Genomic DNA, 17,776 nt, shown 5'->3' with positions numbered 1-17,776 from the left:
GAAGTTAAACAGTATCTTCATTGAATTGTCTTGGATATTTTCCTGGGAGACTACTTGGCATAAAATCATCAGTCAAACTTTACCATTGTTCGCCTAGACAAATTTACTTTTTGTTTGTACTTGTGTATATAGTATCTTCAACTGAAACAACTAAGAAATTGACGAGGGTTCCAGTTCAACCTCGTTTGCCATCAAAATATCTCCCGAAGCCTGCTACAGTTTCTGCAACAACAAAACCATTCATAACCTCCCCTCCAGAAGTTCCAAAGTTTACCTCCACTAAACCTAGTCAGTTGTTATTTAGCTTTGGTCAGACAACAACATTGGCCAAGAAACATCATCGGAAAATCAGGTCCTCAAGAAGACATGGGAATATTTCTCAACCAGTTTTCGCTAGCAAAAAAGAAGAAGGCAAGTAAACGTTATTGAGCCATGCTTTTCAAAGTCAGGGATCGCTGTTAATTGTCTTCGTTCGGTAACTAGCTAGTTTTTATTCTATATAAATATATCTATGTACACAATCAAACTTACATCTGACAACTTCATTTCAAAAGTTGGTTGCATTTTTTAGATCTGGTCGAAAATCAGGAGTGAAATACTCATGCAGGAAGAGTTATCCCAAATAGGAATACATTATCTGAAAAGCGTTACTCGGTCTTAGTTTAAAATTGTTGGGTATATATACTGTTACTATTTTACATCCGGGATTAAAGGCAGTGGACACTATTGGCAATTACTCAAACAAATTATCAGCATAAAACCTTACTTGGTAACGAGTAATGGGGAGAGGTTGATAGTATGAAACTTTTTGAGAAACGGCTTCCTCTTAAAGTGACATAGTTTTCGAGAAAAGATGTAATTTTCCAAGAATTTGATTTCGAGACCTCATATTTAGAATTTGAGGTCTCAAAATCAAGCACCTGAAAGCACACAACTTCGTGTGACAAGGTTTTTTTTTCTTTCATTGTTATCTCGAAACTTTGACGACCAAATTGTGCTCAAATTTTTAACAGGTTATATGCATATGTTGAGATACACCAAGTGAGAAGACTGGTCTTTGACAATTACCAATAGTGTCTTTAAGTGACTTTAAGAGTGATTACCAACCATACGAAGTTAAATTTTTGAAACTGTAATCCAAGTATGTGACAAATGTTTTCATGTCTAAAGATATTAAGGAACAATTATTACTGCATTTGATTTGGTTTCTCAGATGATGATGTGATCTTCATCTCCGAGAAGCTTCCTACCACTGATCAGCGAGCCAGAGCAGAGCGACTTCTCTTGCCTCCGACCTTCTACCTGTATGAAGATGATCCGCCCTGTCCCGGCTGCAGAGGATGTGAGGAGGAAGATCTGGCTGAGCGAGGAATCAAACGTGAGTCAAAATTAGTAAAAAATGGCCTCTCAAGCGTAAACTGCCCTGTTCATGTATGTAGTTTTTGTTTATGACCCACCGAAACAGCAAGCCAAAGGGCCACATATGTTTATACATTTAAACTGGGGAGGATATAGGTCCACAGTTCGGGATCCGGAAAGGCCCACCATTGAAAAACAGTTACAAAACCAATGGGACCTATTGCAAAAAGGACAATAGGTCCACGGTTGCAGGCTTATTACTGGTACCAGCTTGTGTGTGATCAAGGTTTACCCGTTGAAATTGATAACCTTAGTAAAATTGGTGCGACTGTAAACACAGCGAGGACTTTCTTACTTCACTTTTGTGTACAAAACCAATAGGGAGGTTGCTAAATACAATTTAGTCCAAACAATGGGTCCTTTTGGAGAACAATGAATATGCATCAACTATAATGGGATTCACAAAATGTGTGTGCTGGGTGTGTTTGCAAGCATTGTCCAAGCGATATCTTTGGGTTCCCTGTTGTAAAGCCTTTTGTTCTTTGTGAAACTTGCTATGTCTAAAGCAAAAGAATTGTTCTCCAAGTGCTAAGATTGAGATTAATCACAGCAGGGCAACACATCATTATTGTTTATTTATTTATTTTTCCATTTCAAGGAAGTATACAAGGTTTAGCTTGAAAAAAGAGGGGAAAAATTCTTACAGTGGCTAAACGTCCACATTCATTGGCAGAATTTAGAATTTAGAATTCTTAACTATTGATAAAATGTCTTATTACAAACAGGTTAGCTAGCTAATTTGTATGGTTATTAATTGAACAATTAGACTTATTGAGTAGTAGAACAGAAAATCTTTTAATTTGTTTTGTTTCGTTTTTGGCACTCTAGTCTCAGGAGCAAAAGGATTTGCCTTTGCCAAGGCTGGTGCTCAACTTTTTGGAAGTGGAGGTGATAATTACGCTGGGGGAGACAAGAAACAAGACTCCAACTATGATCCCATTATACCCAAGGTACATTTTCCAGTCTTCATTAAGGAATAAGGCCCTACATGATTTGCAAAATGCTATGCTTTTAATAATTGCCCGTTTTCAAAAGCACGTGGTCAAAACTTGCCCAGACATTTCAACAAAATCAGGCAGTGACCTGTCCAGGAACTTCAGACAATGCAAGTATAAGCCTTTTAGTTGTGAGTCCTTTGGGCAAATCTGTTTGTTCTGTGACTCAGAAGAGATATAAATACATTTTCTTTTCTCTCTCTCTGATAGCCAACCACAGAAGAGCTGATTGCCAAGTATCAACCCAAGCCAGGCTCATGGCAATGCGATTGTTGCTGGTTGAACAACGAGGAGACTGCGTTGACCTGCATCTCATGCACAGCACCAAAACCTGGTGCAGCAACTCCCTTGGCTACTCAGCAGTTGAGCACATTGCCAAAACTTTCTGGAGCATCACGACAAAATGATTCTCTGCCTAGTTCAGGGAGTGAGTTTACATTTGGCTCCGGTGGGGGTTTCTCGTTCGGTGGCTTGTAGACTTCAGACGGTGCAAGTAAACCCACTGGATTCGGGTCCTTTGGGTCACTGAGCACCTTCTCAACAACACCAAGTCCTAACAATGGGTCCTTTTGGAGAACAAAGAATAGGCATCAACTATAATGGGATTCACAAAATGTGTGTGCTGGGTGTGTTTGTAAGCATTGTCCAAGCGATATCTTTGGGTTCCCTGTAAAGCCTTTTGTTCTTTGTGAAACTTGCTATATGTCTAAAGCAAAAGAAATGTTCTCCAAGTGCTAAGATTGAGATTAATCACAGCAGGGCAACACACCATTATTGTTTATTTATTTATTTTTCCATTTCCGGTTTTATTGATTCCATTTCAAGGAAGTATACAAGGTTTAGCTTGAAAAAAGAGGGAAAAAATCTTTACAGTGTCTAAATGCCACATTCATTGGCAGAATTTAGAATTTAGAATTCTTAACTATTGATAAAATGTCTTATTACAAACAGGTTAGCTAGCTAATTTGTATGGTTATTAATTGAACAATTAGACTTATTGAGTAGTAGAACAGAAAATCTTTTAATTTGTTTTGTTTCGTTTTTGGCACTCTAGTCTCAGGAGCAAAAGGATTTGCCTTTGCCAAGGCTGGTGCTCAACTTTTTGGAAGTGGAGGTGATAATTACGCTGGGGGAGACAAGAAACAAGACCCCAACTATGATCCCATTATACCCAAGGTACATTTTCCAGTCTTATTAAGGCCCTACATGGTTTGCAAAATGCTATGCTTATAATAATTTTTATCTTCAAGTACGCACTAATCCTCCAATCAGATTCGCAGAATGGAGTGGTGATAAAAACCTATATTGCACGGCTAATATCACTATCTGCGTCTTGTGTGTTCACGCGCCAAGTTTGCTTGAAGATAAATCTGTTATCACACGCGCGCTCGTGGAAATACCAAAAATAAAGCGCGTCTGCGTCCCATAACCAATTTTTTTCGTATTCCACTCGCGCTTGAGTGATAACTGATAATATCTTGGCCATGGTCAAGCATGGTATCAATATTAAGTTCTGGTGACTGAGTCATTGAAGTGTGTGTTTGAGTAGTCCATGGTCTTAACTTATTTTAATGACGATTGCATCTTTTTTATCTGCCCGTCTGTCAACATAATCACTTTTACTCTGCTTCTATTCAGCTAGTTGATACAACGACTGGTGAGGAAGATGAAGAGATTATGTACAAGCAGCGAGCCCGTCTGTACCGCTACGCTAAAGAGCTGAATGTCTGGAAGGAACGAGGTATAGGAGAGGTCAAATTGATGCGACATAAAGACAATGGAGGATTGAGACTGCTGATGAGACCGGAAAAGGTCAGACTGGGTTCTCCTTGAGGGTTTATATATAGTTAACCCTGCTACTGTTCTTCAAAAGATTTACTCTGCAGTAGTAGAATAAAAGCAAGGCAAATTCTCAAAAGAACATATTCTACCTGTCAAGTAGTCACACACATGGTATTACCTCAAACCAAATATTTATTGATACCTCACCATGCAATGCTTCAAATACCATATACCTCCTACTATTGTTATCATTATCTTTGAGTTGACCAAAGGAAAGAAGTATCTAGATCTCCTTGTCCGTGCTTGATTAATGTGCAACTGAAGATTTGGGACTTTTTTCTTCTTATATACAAACTCAAATACTCTCTGTCTTTAAAGAGTAATATTTTCTACCTGTGTAGGTTCTGAAAGAGTGCGCAAATCATCGCATCACAGACGACATCAAGCTTGAATCCCTGAAGTCCTCTGATCGTACCTGGGTGTGGCATGCGCTGGATTACTCTGAGGATGAACCATGCCATGAGCAGTTTGCCATCAAGTTCAAGACTCCGGAGCTGGCTGTTGAGTTCAAACAAAGGTTTGAAGAGCTCCGGGCCAAGAGGAAGAGAGAGGTAGAGGCATTTTTATTTTCTCTCCAGCAAAAACCTGGTGCTGCAACTCCCTCCAGAGACACAGCAGTTAAATTTAAGCACGTCAAAACTTGCCCAAACATTACGGCAAAATCAGTCAGTGGCCTGTCCAGGAACTAAATAATAGTAATAATTTATTGCACTTATTATTGCGCTCTTACCAGGACCAGCCTGTTTGAGAGCGCATAACAATTAAACACAATTCCAGTAAACAAATTAAAATTATGAAAACTATGAAAATTAATTTATACGAAAACAAACATAAGCGTAATTAATCAAAAATCCATTAAAAAGTTACAGCAATCCATTACAAAGTTACAGCAAATAACAAAAATCCATTAAAAAGTTACAGCAAAAAACAATCAGTAAGAATTACAACAAACAGTTACAAACAGACTTCAAAACATACAGAAGCAAATTGCACAAAGATCATAAAAACTGCACCCACACAATATATAAGTGATCACACATCGTAAAAAGCCTCCCTAAATAAGTGAGTCTTAAGTTTGGCCTTGAAGGACCCCAGCGAAATACCTCCCCGTAAACAAGGCGGTAGTGCATTCCACAACTTTGGAGCAGCCGACACAAAGGCGCGATCACCCAAAGAATGCAGCGTCCTACCCTTAGGATACTCTAGAATTATTTCACCTGTTGACCGCAGGCTATATCTATGCTGACTTTTGACAGTGAGAAGATCGCACACATAGTCAGGAGCTAAACAATAAATACATTTAAAAACAAGCAATAACAATTTAAAATGAATGCGTAATTTAATTGGCAGCCAATGCAGTTCCTTCAGGATGGGGGTTATATGACAAAATCTGTTTGTATTTCCAACAAGCCTTGCAGCAGCGTTCTGAACTCTTTGTAATTTTGCCAGTTGAACAAGTGGGAGACCATAAAAAAAGCTGTTACAATAAACAAGACGGCTATGTGATGAAGGCATGAATTAAGATAATAAGAAAGTTGTGAGATAAATATTTACTTATGCGCTTTATATTAGTGAGATGGTAAAAACTAGTAGTACAGACTTTAGCAAGGCATAAAAAAACTTTTTTATTGCCCTTTTCCGTCTGACAAAGAAAATCAGAAATCCACGGTCGCGTTTTTTTTTTTGTTTTTTTTACGGCGTTTTTTGATTTTTTTTTTTTTAACTATTGTATACTTGTAACGCCCAATAAACGAAAATAAACCCTTTATTCGAAGCTGAAATATTATTTTTGAACACGATGCACACAGCCACATGGTTCATATGCTAAATGTATCAACATGCACGCATGCACACGATGTGCACAATTCTGTCGCTCACACCAGGGAAATACCCACTGCATGCAAAGTGCATAAACAGTCCGCACGCTGTGATTGGAAAAAGTATTATTTAGGGCCAACATTTGGGGATAAGATTGTCCTAAAATATGTGTGTATGTTTTTTCTCCGAAAAAAAAACCTAGTGACCGACCCTCCCGATTTTTTTGCCAAGAGCGCAATAAAAAGTGTTTTTTTATGCCTTATGAGAACTCATAGACAAATTGGAGTCAAACAAGAAGGAACTTCAGACAGTGCAAGTATTAAGCCTTTAAGTTGTGTGTCCTTTGGGCAAATCTATTTGTTTTGTGACTCAGAATAGATATTAATAAATACCTTGGACGGTTTCAAGTCTCTGTTGGTCAAAACCCGGTCACGTGTGGGAGTGTTAACGGTGGTATCAAGACCGGCTTTGGAAAATAGCGAATAAGTGGCCACTAAATCAGCATACATTGTGTAAACCTTGCGCGTTGCACTGTATCGCACGCTTATTTATATCCCTGTAAGTTTCGTTAACTTAGCGCACTTACGCGTACGCGCGCTGAAAATGTATCAATTGTAAGTGCGCGCGTGTAACATGTGCGCGCATATAAACTGACGCCGAGCTCATGTGCGCGTTTTAATGCACAAGGAACAGCTATTCGTCCAATCATTTGCCTCCTTTGACCCCAGTGAAGGCGCTGAACAGATCATTATTTAAAAGAGTCACTGGTCTCAAAGATCAGTAATGTGATTAATGCACGAAAGAGATGGGAACCATCGAAAGCTCAAATATGGCCTCTGAACATGTCTGGAAGTACCGCCAAGAGAAAAGTCACAAAATTTGGACAATTTTAGCCGTTTAATTCGCTTAAAAAGGTATTTATTAATGGGAATAACAGTGTTCGTACCCGGTCTTCACTGCGTGGTAATGACCTTGGTTGTTGGCTGGCGCTGTTAACGAACCTCGCCTCCGGCTCGATCCGTTAACAGCGCCAGCCACCAACCCGGTCATTACCACGCAGTGAAGACCGGGTACTCGCACTGTTATTCCCTTATTAAGATATTTTTGTTTTCTCTCTCATAGCAAACCATAGAAGAGCTGATTGCCAAGTATCAACCCAAGGCAGGCTCATGGCAATGCGGTGGTTGCTGGTTGCACAATAAGGAGACAGCGATGACCTGCATCTCATGCAAAGCACCGAAACCTGTTGCATTAACTCCCTCGGGTACTCAGCAGTTGAGCACCTTGTCAAAACTTGCTGGAGCATCACAACAAAAAGAGTCCTTGCCTAGTTCAGGGAACAAGTTTAAATTTGGCTCTGTTAGGGGTTTCTCATTGGCTGGGATGCAGACTTCAGACAGAAGTAGCAAACCCGCTGAATTCGGGGCCTTTGGGCAACTGAGCACTTTCTTGAAAACACCCTCAGATAAGCCAAAAGACCAACAAAAAGAGGTCCCTCCGACCAAAAAGGGAACAGGCTTTGCGTTTGGTGCAGCAGGTGACCTTTCAGCACAAACTCCCAAAAGCAATGGATTCAGGTCCTTTGGGCAACCGAGCACTTTCTCGAAAAACCCCTCAGATACTGGACTATTTGGTGGAGGACCATCGACATCATCTGATACCATGGCTCCTAAAGAGAAACAAGTCGCAACTCCTACCAGCAACTTCACCTTCGGAAGTGAATTCCAGAAGAATGATCTTGGTGCAGATGGCGATCAGCCCAATCAACCAGTTGTGCAGTCAAAATTACCTAGTGGTGGCTTTACATTCTGCGCAACGAACATAACGCCCCCTAAGAGTGAACCTGTTGCAGCAGACCCTTCCACAGCTGCCCCTACCACAGCTACCCCTTCCACAGCTGTCTCTTCCACAGCCGCCCCTTCAACAGCAGCTCCCTCCAAGAGCCAGCCCCAACCGCTGACCCCAGTTAAACCAAAAGACCAACAAAAAGAGGTCCCACCGACTGAGGAGGGAATAGGCTTTGTGTTTGGAGGACCATCGACATCATCTGATACCGTATTGATGGCTCCTAAAGAGAAACAAGACGCAACTCCTACCAGCAAATTCACCTTCGGAAGTGGATTCCAGAAGTATGATCTTGTTGCAGCCGGTGATCAGCCCAATCAACCAGTTGTGCAGTCAAAATCGCCCAGTGATGGCTTTACAGTCGGCACAATGAACCTAACATCCCCTAAGACTGAACCTGTTGCAGCAGCCCATTCCACAGCTGCCCCTACCACAGCTACCCCTTCCACAGCTGTCTCTTCCACAGCCGCCCCTTCAACAGCAGCACCCTCCAAGAGCCAGCCCCAACCGCTGACCCCAGTTAAACCAAAAGACCAACAAAAAGAGGTCCCACCGACCGAGGAGGGAATAGGCTTTGTGTTTGGAGGACCATCGACATCATCTGATACCGTATTGATGGCTCCTAAAGAGAAACAAGACGCAACTCCTACCAGCAAATTCACCTTCGGAAGTGGATTCCAGAAGTATGATCTTGTTGCAGCCGGTGATCAGCCCAATCAACCAGTTGTGCAGTCAAAATCGCCCAGTGATGGCTTTACAGTCGGCACAATGAACCTAACATCCCCTAAGACTGAACCTGTTGCAGCAGCCCATTCCACAGCTGCCCCTACCACAGCTACCCCTTCCACAGCTGTCTCTTCCACAGCCGCCCCTTCAACAGCAGCTCCCTCCAAGAGCCAGCCCCAACCGCTGACCCCAGTTAAACCAAAAGACCAACAAAAAGAGGTCCCACCGACCAAGGAGGGAATAGGCTTTGTGTTTGGAGGACCATCGACATCATCTGATACCGTATTGATGGCTCCTACAGAGAAACAAGTTGCAACTCCTACCAGCAAATTCACCTTCGGAAGTGGATTCCAGAAGAATGATCTTGGTGCAGATGGCGATCAGCCCAATCAACCAGTTGTGCAGTCAAAATTACCTAGTGGTGGCTTTACATTCTGTGCAACGAACATAACGCCCCCTAAGAGTGAACCTGTTGCAGCAGACCCTTCCACAGCTGCCCCTACCACAGCTACCCCTTCCACAGCTGTCTCTTCCACAGCCGCCCCTTCAACAGCAGCTCCCTCCAAGAGCCAGCCCCAACCGCTGACCCCAGTTAAACCAAAAGACCAACAAAAAGAGGTCCCACCGACTGAGGAGGGAATAGGCTTTGTGTTTGGAGGACCATCGACATCATCTGATACCGTATTGATGGCTCCTAAAGAGAAACAAGACGCAACTCCTACCAGCAAATTCACCTTCGGAAGTGGATTCCAGAAGTATGATCTTGTTGCAGCCGGTGATCAGCCCAATCAACCAGTTGTGCAGTCAAAATCGCCCAGTGATGGCTTTACAGTCGGCACAATGAACCTAACATCCCCTAAGACTGAACCTGTTGCAGCAGCCCATTCCACAGCTGCCCCTACCACAGCTACCCCTTCCACAGCTGTCTCTTCCACAGCCGCCCCTTCAACAGCAGCACCCTCCAAGAGCCAGCCCCAACCGCTGACCCCAGTTAAACCAAAAGACCAACAAAAAGAGGTCCCACCGACCAAGGAGGGAATAGGCTTTGTGTTTGGAGGACCATCGACATCATCTGATACCGTATTGATGGCTCCTAAAGAGAAACAAGACGCAACTCCTACCAGCAAATTCACCTTCGGAAGTGGATTCCAGAAGTATGATCTTGTTGCAGCCGGTGATCAGCCCAATCAACCAGTTGTGCAGTCAAAATCGCCCAGTGATGGCTTTACAGTCGGCACAATGAACCTAACATCCCCTAAGACTGAACCTGTTGCAGCAGCCCATTCCACAGCTGCCCCTACCACAGCTACCCCTTCCACAGCTGTCTCTTCCACAGCCGCCCCTTCAACAGCAGCTCCCTCCAAGAGCCAGCCCCAACCGCTGACCCCAGTTAAACCAAAAGACCAACAAAAAGAGGTCCCACCGACCAAGGAGGGAATAGGCTTTGTGTTTGGAGGACCATCGACATCATCTGATACCGTATTGATGGCTCCTACAGAGAAACAAGTTGCAACTCCTACCAGCAAATTCACCTTCGGAAGTGGATTCCAGAAGAATGATCTTGGTGCAGATGGCGATCAGCCCAATCAACCAGTTGTGCAGTCAAAATTACCTAGTGGTGGCTTTACATTCTGCGCAACGAACATAACGCCCCCTAAGAGTGAACCTGTTGCAGCAGACCCTTCCACAGCTGCCCCTACCACAGCTACCCCTTCCACAGCTGTCTCTTCCACAGCCGCCCCTTCAACAGCAGCTCCCTCCAAGAGCCAGCCCCAACCGCTGACCCCAGTTAAACCAAAAGACCAACAAAAAGAGGTCCCACCGACTGAGGAGGGAATAGGCTTTGTGTTTGGAGGACCATCGACATCATCTGATACCGTATTGATGGCTCCTAAAGAGAAACAAGACGCAACTCCTACCAGCAAATTCACCTTCGGAAGTGGATTCCAGAAGTATGATCTTGTTGCAGCCGGTGATCAGCCCAATCAACCAGTTGTGCAGTCAAAATCGCCCAGTGATGGCTTTACAGTCGGCACAATGAACCTAACATCCCCTAAGACTGAACCTGTTGCAGCAGCCCATTCCACAGCTGCCCCTACCACAGCTACCCTTTCCACAGCTGTCTCTTCCACAGCCGCCCCTTCAACAGCAGCACCCTCCAAGAGCCAGCCCCAACCGCTGACCCCAGTTAAACCAAAAGACCAACAAAAAGAGGTCCCACCGACCGAGGAGGGAATAGGCTTTGTGTTTGGAGGACCATCGACATCATCTGATACCGTATTGATGGCTCCTACAGAGAAACAAGTTGCAACTCCTACCAGCAAATTCACCTTCGGAAGTGGATTCCAGAAGAATGATCTTGGTGCAGATGGCGATCAGCCCAATCAACCAGTTGTGCAGTCAAAATTACCTAGTGGTGGCTTTACATTCTGTGCAACGAACATAACGCCCCCTAAGAGTGAACCTGTTGCAGCAGACCCTTCCACAGCTGCCCCTACCACAGCTACCCCTTCCACAGCTGTCTCTTCCACAGCCGCCCCTTCAACAGCAGCTCCCTCCAAGAGCCAGCCCCAACCGCTGACCCCAGTTAAACCAAAAGACCAACAAAAAGAGGTCCCACCGACTGAGGAGGGAATAGGCTTTGTGTTTGGAGGACCATCGACATCATCTGATACCGTATTGATGGCTCCTAAAGAGAAACAAGACGCAACTCCTACCAGCAAATTCACCTTCGGAAGTGGATTCCAGAAGTATGATCTTGTTGCAGCCGGTGATCAGCCCAATCAACCAGTTGTGCAGTCAAAATCGCCCAGTGATGGCTTTACAGTCGGCACAATGAACCTAACATCCCCTAAGACTGAACCTGTTGCAGCAGCCCATTCCACAGCTGCCCCTACCACAGCTACCCCTTCCACAGCTGTCTCTTCCACAGCCGCCCCTTCAACAGCAGCACCCTCCAAGAGCCAGCCCCAACCGCTGACCCCAGTTAAACCAAAAGACCAACAAAAAGAGGTCCCACCGACCAAGGAGGGAATAGGCTTTGTGTTTGGAGGACCATCGACATCATCTGATACCGTATTGATGGCTCCTAAAGAGAAACAAGACGCAACTCCTACCAGCAAATTCACCTTCGGAAGTGGATTCCAGAAGTATGATCTTGTTGCAGCCGGTGATCAGCCCAATCAACCAGTTGTGCAGTCAAAATCGCCCAGTGATGGCTTTACAGTCGGCACAATGAACCTAACATCCCCTAAGACTGAACCTGTTGCAGCAGCCCATTCCACAGCTGCCCCTACCACAGCTACCCCTTCCACAGCTGTCTCTTCCACAGCCGCCCCTTCAACAGCAGCTCCCTCCAAGAGCCAGCCCCAACCGCTGACCCCAGTTAAACCAAAAGACCAACAAAAAGAGGTCCCACCGACCAAGGAGGGAATAGGCTTTGTGTTTGGAGGACCATCGACATCATCTGATACCGTATTGATGGCTCCTACAGAGAAACAAGTTGCAACTCCTACCAGCAAATTCACCTTCGGAAGTGGATTCCAGAAGAATGATCTTGGTGCAGATGGCGATCAGCCCAATCAACCAGTTGTGCAGTCAAAATTACCTAGTGGTGGCTTTACATTCTGCGCAACGAACATAACGCCCCCTAAGAGTGAACCTGTTGCAGCAGACCCTTCCACAGCTGCCCCTACCACAGCTACCCCTTCCACAGCTGTCTCTTCCACAGCCGCCCCTTCAACAGCAGCTCCCTCCAAGAGCCAGCCCCAACCGCTGACCCCAGTTAAACCAAAAGACCAACAAAAAGAGGTCCCACCGACTGAGGAGGGAATAGGCTTTGTGTTTGGAGGACCATCGACATCATCTGATACCGTATTGATGGCTCCTAAAGAGAAACAAGACGCAACTCCTACCAGCAAATTCACCTTCGGAAGTGGATTCCAGAAGTATGATCTTGTTGCAGCCGGTGATCAGCCCAATCAACCAGTTGTGCAGTCAAAATCGCCCAGTGATGGCTTTACAGTCGGCACAATGAACCTAACATCCCCTAAGACTGAACCTGTTGCAGCAGCCCATTCCACAGCTGCCCCTACCACAGCTACCCCTTCCACAGCTGTCTCTTCCACAGCCGCCCCTTCAACAGCAGCACCCTCCAAGAGCCAGCCCCAACCGCTGACCCCAGTTAAACCAAAAGACCAACAAAAAGAGGTCCCACCGACCAAGGAGGGAATAGGCTTTGTGTTTGGAGGACCATCGACATCATCTGATACCGTATTGATGGCTCCTAAAGAGAAACAAGACGCAACTCCTACCAGCAAATTCACCTTCGGAAGTGGATTCCAGAAGTATGATCTTGTTGCAGCCGGTGATCAGCCCAATCAACCAGTTGTGCAGTCAAAATCGCCCAGTGATGGCTTTACAGTCGGCACAATGAACCTAACATCCCCTAAGACTGAACCTGTTGCAGCAGCCCATTCCACAGCTGCCCCTACCACAGCTACCCCTTCCACAGCTGTCTCTTCCACAGCCGCCCCTTCAACAGCAGCTCCCTCCAAGAGCCAGCCCCAACCGCTGACCCCAGTTAAACCAAAAGACCAACAAAAAGAGGTCCCACCGACCAAGGAGGGAATAGGCTTTGTGTTTGGAGGACCATCGACATCATCTGATACCGTATTGATGGCTCCTACAGAGAAACAAGTTGCAACTCCTACCAGCAAATTCACCTTCGGAAGTGGATTCCAGAAGTATGATCTTGTTGCAGCCGGTGATCAGCCCAATCAACCAGTTGTGCAGTCAAAATCGCCCAATGATGGCTTTACAGTCGGCACAATGAACCTAACATCCCCTAAGACTGAACCTGTTGCAGCAGCCCCTTCCACAGCTGCCCCTACCACAGCTACCCCCTCCACAGCTGTCCCTTCCACAGCTGCCCATGCCACAGCTGCCCCTCCCATAGCTGCCCCTTCCAAGAGCCAGATTCATACAGGATCTGCTTTTGGAGCAGTAAGCCTTTCATCACAAACTCCCAAGAGCAGTGCACCTCCAGCATTGTCCATGCATAGTGAGGAAAAATCCATGGGTTTTAACTTTGCTGACATGGCCAAAACAAAGGGATCTCTATTCTCCTTCCGCATGGATGTCAGCAAAACTCAACAAGAAGCTCCTGAGAAATCAACGGTCAAGCCAAAATCTCCTGAAGATGGTGACCCCTTCATTGAGCTGCCAGAATGTATGGAGGTGAGAACCGGCGAAGAAGGCGAGGAGGTAAGATTCAGTCATCGAGCCAAGCTGTTCCGCTACAACAAGGAGTCGACTCAATGGAAAGAGCGTGGTATCGGGGACATCAAAGTCCTGTCCAACCCAGACACCAAAAAATATCGCATTGTCATGCGAAGAGAGCAAGTCTTGAAGGTCTGTGCCAATCACTTTGTCACTCCGGATCTGAAGTTGCAGTCGATGGCTGGATCGACAAAATCTTTGGCCTGGATGGCAATGGATGCATCTGAGGATGAAGTCCATATGGAACAGTTGGCTGTGAGATTCAGAACGGAAAAGTTGGCCCAGCAGTTCAAGGAGGCAGTTGAAGCAGCCCAGGAGGACATGAAGACAGGAGGAGGAGATGCAGTCAAGATTAAAGATGGGGACAACAAAGAGGATAAGACAGAGAAAGCTGAGAACGAAGACCCAAATGTTGACGGAGATGTCAAGGAAGATGACGATGAAGATGACGATGGTGTTGATGAGGGGGAGGAGGATGAAGGTGCAAACGGTGATGAAGAAAAAGAGCAAGATGCCATGGAACAAGTTGATGAAAAAGATGAAGATGAACAAAACAAACCAACACAAGGTGGAGAAGAGCGAGATGCTGCAACACAAGGTGAGGACCAAAAAGATGCTATATTGTAATATTGTTACCCGATGAAGCTCCATTTTCTTGTGTATTTTAACCATCACTTATTAACAGTCATTCGAATTCACCCAGTATGATTAGCCAAGTTGAACCAAAATAACTGGACATGTTTTACAGGTAATGATGCCCCTCATACTGGAAGATAAAAACTGTACACGGTCCACAAATAATTTGGTGTGGAAAATTTATTCTTAACGCTCTTAAGCCAAGAGAAAAGACAATGAAGAAATTTAGGTTTTTAAAAGATGTAAAAGGAAAACCCCAGAGAATTATTCCAGGGAAAACCCACGCAGTCAAGTCATGCACATAGGGACTAAAAACCCAATCAACACAGTACCCTGGTGGGATACGAACCAGGGTCCAAGTAAAAGGCGAGGCTAGACACCATAGTCTACACCAATCTGACCGCAACTCATTGTAATTTTATGGATTAAGGAAGAATACAGGTTTAAGTACACACAAGGTTTAGGGTAGGGGTAGATTAATGCTACTCTCATTTCTTCAGCTGTTGCTAACTGCTTACCAATCAAAGTTAGCTATGGTATAATTGCACAAAAATTGTGATGGCACAGGGTTAACCCTTGTGCACTGCTATTTCATAAACGGGACCATCCTCTGAAAGTTTTGTTTTGGTTTTGTTTTTTGTTTTCTTGTGAAATCCAAGTTGAACAAATATATGATTCTTTCTCTCCTGTCCACTCCGTCATTAAAACAGGTGATGACAAATCCCCAACTTTCAAATCTTGTGATCCAAACATCTCAAAGTCATTCTCGGAGTTGTTGTGTAATGCCAATGCCAGCCACGCCCAGAAACAGAAGGAGATGAGTGAGGCTGAATCATCATCTAAGGACGAGGAGGCGGCGGGGAGTAGCATAGATGACAGCGTGACCGAGGAGAGAGATGATATTCACTTTGATCCAATCGTTCAACTCCCTGAACAGGTCAGTAATGAGATGTGGCTCCGTTAAACGGTTCAGGTACTGTTTGTTCGACACAAAACACAACCGTCCTGAGGTTTACGTTAAACCTACACTGTTTAAAGATAATGGTGGTTGAAAGTGTTCCTTAAGATGCTGTAGTCCCTAGTATTTGAGAATGCGGGTGGGTTTACTGCATCTTGACTGCCTTGAGCATCTAAACTTGTACAAGGCTAATGTTAAGAGTTCATCAGTTCAACCTGTGTTTTCATGTTAACAGTTGGAGAAGATTACCGGTGAAGAGGACGAGAACCAGCTGTTCTGCTCCCGTGCCAAGCTTTACCGATCTGATAAGACCTCATCCCAGTGGAAGGATAGAGGGGTCGGAGTTATCAAGATTCTGCAGAATGTTAAGACGGGACGATATCGGATCCTCATGAGGAGAGATCAGGTGTTCAGGGTAATTAGGCAAAGTCATGCACCAATGCTCTGTTTGCTTATTATCAATTGGCTATGACCATGTCTCTCCTGTGAGGAGTGTTGGCTCTGGAAAAAGCAGGGGGTTACAACAGAGCTCAAGGTTCCCAGTAGTGTACTCTGCTGATCTTCAGGAGAATGCAGAACTGCTAATGAGCTAGTAGGTCTATAGTTTTAAGGGATGAGTAGTTCGGCGGGAAGTATCCAAGCTCTTCTTGAGGTTGATGCATAAGAGTCAACGGCTGGAATATGTATATGCACTGTAGTGTGCCAGTGTTGTGGTGAGCTACTGTTGGAAGGATTTGATTTGAGTTGTGGTGACCAGTAGATGTCATTGATAACTTGAATTCTTGTGGAACTGTTTTGTGTGGCTTGTTTTATTATTGCTTCTCTGATTCTGCAGAGTAGTTTGGCTTGCTTCCAGTTGAATTCGGTGGTCTTGCTCTTGCCGACGTTTGTTGATTGCTAATTTTCCAGGTTTTTAATGAGGCTGTTGTGTGCTTGGTGTTCCTTGGTTCTTGTAGATATCATCATCATCAGCAGTCCAGTTTCTCTTGAAGACGTGTAGGGTATATACCGTTCTAAATGGTGAGACCACACAGGTTCTTTTTAGAACCAACACTCCTACCCAAAAATGGTTGTACCCGCAAGTTGACTACCTGGCATTTAGCTTCGAATATCACTTTTCATTACAGCTGTAATACATGTAATAATAGGGTTCAAAGCCCCTTAAGCTATTTCTCTGCATAATGTTTCAAGTCAGCCCTGAGGGCCTAATTATTTTGCAGGGCTTTTGCAGGGCATATATAATGTTTTTTATCAGAGCAATGCTGGTTTTTACAGGATTATCAATAAAGATATAAAAAGTTAGCAGCGAAAGTTTCAGCTTAACATGATGTCTACCTTGTAAGAAACAGGAAAAAACTATCACAGTATTTTCACAAAGCATCGAATCCATCCACACTGAGCGCAGGTCACAGTGGAGTCTATATGGCCGTAGCATTCACGAACAGACGGCACGAAAATTTGAATCTCCAAAGTCACTTTCAGGCAATCTTTAGGGGATTCAGCTTAGTTAACATGCCTTTTTACAATTTAAGGGTCCTTCCCAAAATATAAGAACCTACATACTACCTGTAACCAACTAATTAATGTGAGCAAAACCTGGGTCTTATTTTGGAGGGTTTCTGCCAGAACATCACTGTTTTCTTTTAGCATCAACTGGTTTTGTTTCTGACATTTCTTTTACACAACTCAACTTCATTATTTCAGATTGGGAAAACTGAATATCTGATTTTCCAATCTCTGTCATCTCTAGGTATGTGCCAATCACTACATCACCAAGGATATGGCCTTGCTCCCTAATGCAGGCTCGGAGAACTCCCTGGTCTGGCGGGCCATGGATGCATCGGACGGTGAACCTCAACCTGAGCAGCTGGCAGTCCGCTTCAAATTGGCAGGAACAACTCAGCGCTTCAAGGTGACGTTTGAAGAATGCCAGGCCGAGCTGAGAAAACTAGAAGATGATAGCAAAGGAACTGAACAAGGTAATATTTTTAAGCAGAATATTTATCTCTATGCTCTCGATCCCTACCCTACAATTGCTCATTTTCCCTGATGTGACAGCTATAATATAGACTTTAAAAAAACTAGGATCTTGCTGGGATACCTCTATGGGTATTTATAAAACTTATTTTCGGTTACCCTGAAATAATATGCAAGTTTGACAGTGAAAGTTGCCTTTGACAAAGCTCAGTCAGCAAAAAGGACCAGGCTAAATAAAAGGGAATACTTTATATGTAAATGATGTCTATTTTCTAAAGGA

General features: G+C 44.3%; 1 protein-coding gene across 3 annotated transcripts in view; it reads left to right on the top strand.

The window, feature by feature from the left end:
• The window catches only part of LOC139945580 (uncharacterized), a 29,522-nt gene that overhangs the window by 7,705 nt on the left and 4,041 nt on the right, over positions 1-17,776 (top strand). The window contains exons 6-16 of one of the 3 annotated variants that reach the window (XM_071942977.1): positions 133-411; positions 1,214-1,378; positions 2,248-2,369; positions 2,625-2,841; positions 3,469-3,590; positions 4,053-4,226; positions 4,598-4,807; positions 7,197-14,523; positions 15,272-15,498; positions 15,755-15,934; positions 17,270-17,498. In XM_071942977.1, the coding sequence (XP_071799078.1) occupies positions 133-411; positions 1,214-1,378; positions 2,248-2,369; positions 2,625-2,841; positions 3,469-3,590; positions 4,053-4,226; positions 4,598-4,807; positions 7,197-14,523; positions 15,272-15,498; positions 15,755-15,934; positions 17,270-17,498 (9,252 nt within the window). The remainder of the gene's footprint in view (positions 1-132; positions 412-1,213; positions 1,379-2,247; positions 2,370-2,624; positions 2,842-3,468; positions 3,591-4,052; positions 4,227-4,597; positions 4,808-7,196; positions 14,524-15,271; positions 15,499-15,754; positions 15,935-17,269; positions 17,499-17,776) is intronic. The other 2 variants (XM_071942978.1, XM_071942979.1) reach the window with 2 other exon arrangements.

Source organism: Asterias amurensis, chromosome 12, assembly GCF_032118995.1.
Source record: "Asterias amurensis chromosome 12, ASM3211899v1".
Taxonomy (NCBI): domain Eukaryota; kingdom Metazoa; phylum Echinodermata; class Asteroidea; order Forcipulatida; family Asteriidae; genus Asterias; species Asterias amurensis.
Note: the sequence above shows the minus strand (reverse complement) of the source record. Positions and strands in the feature narration are given on the sequence as shown.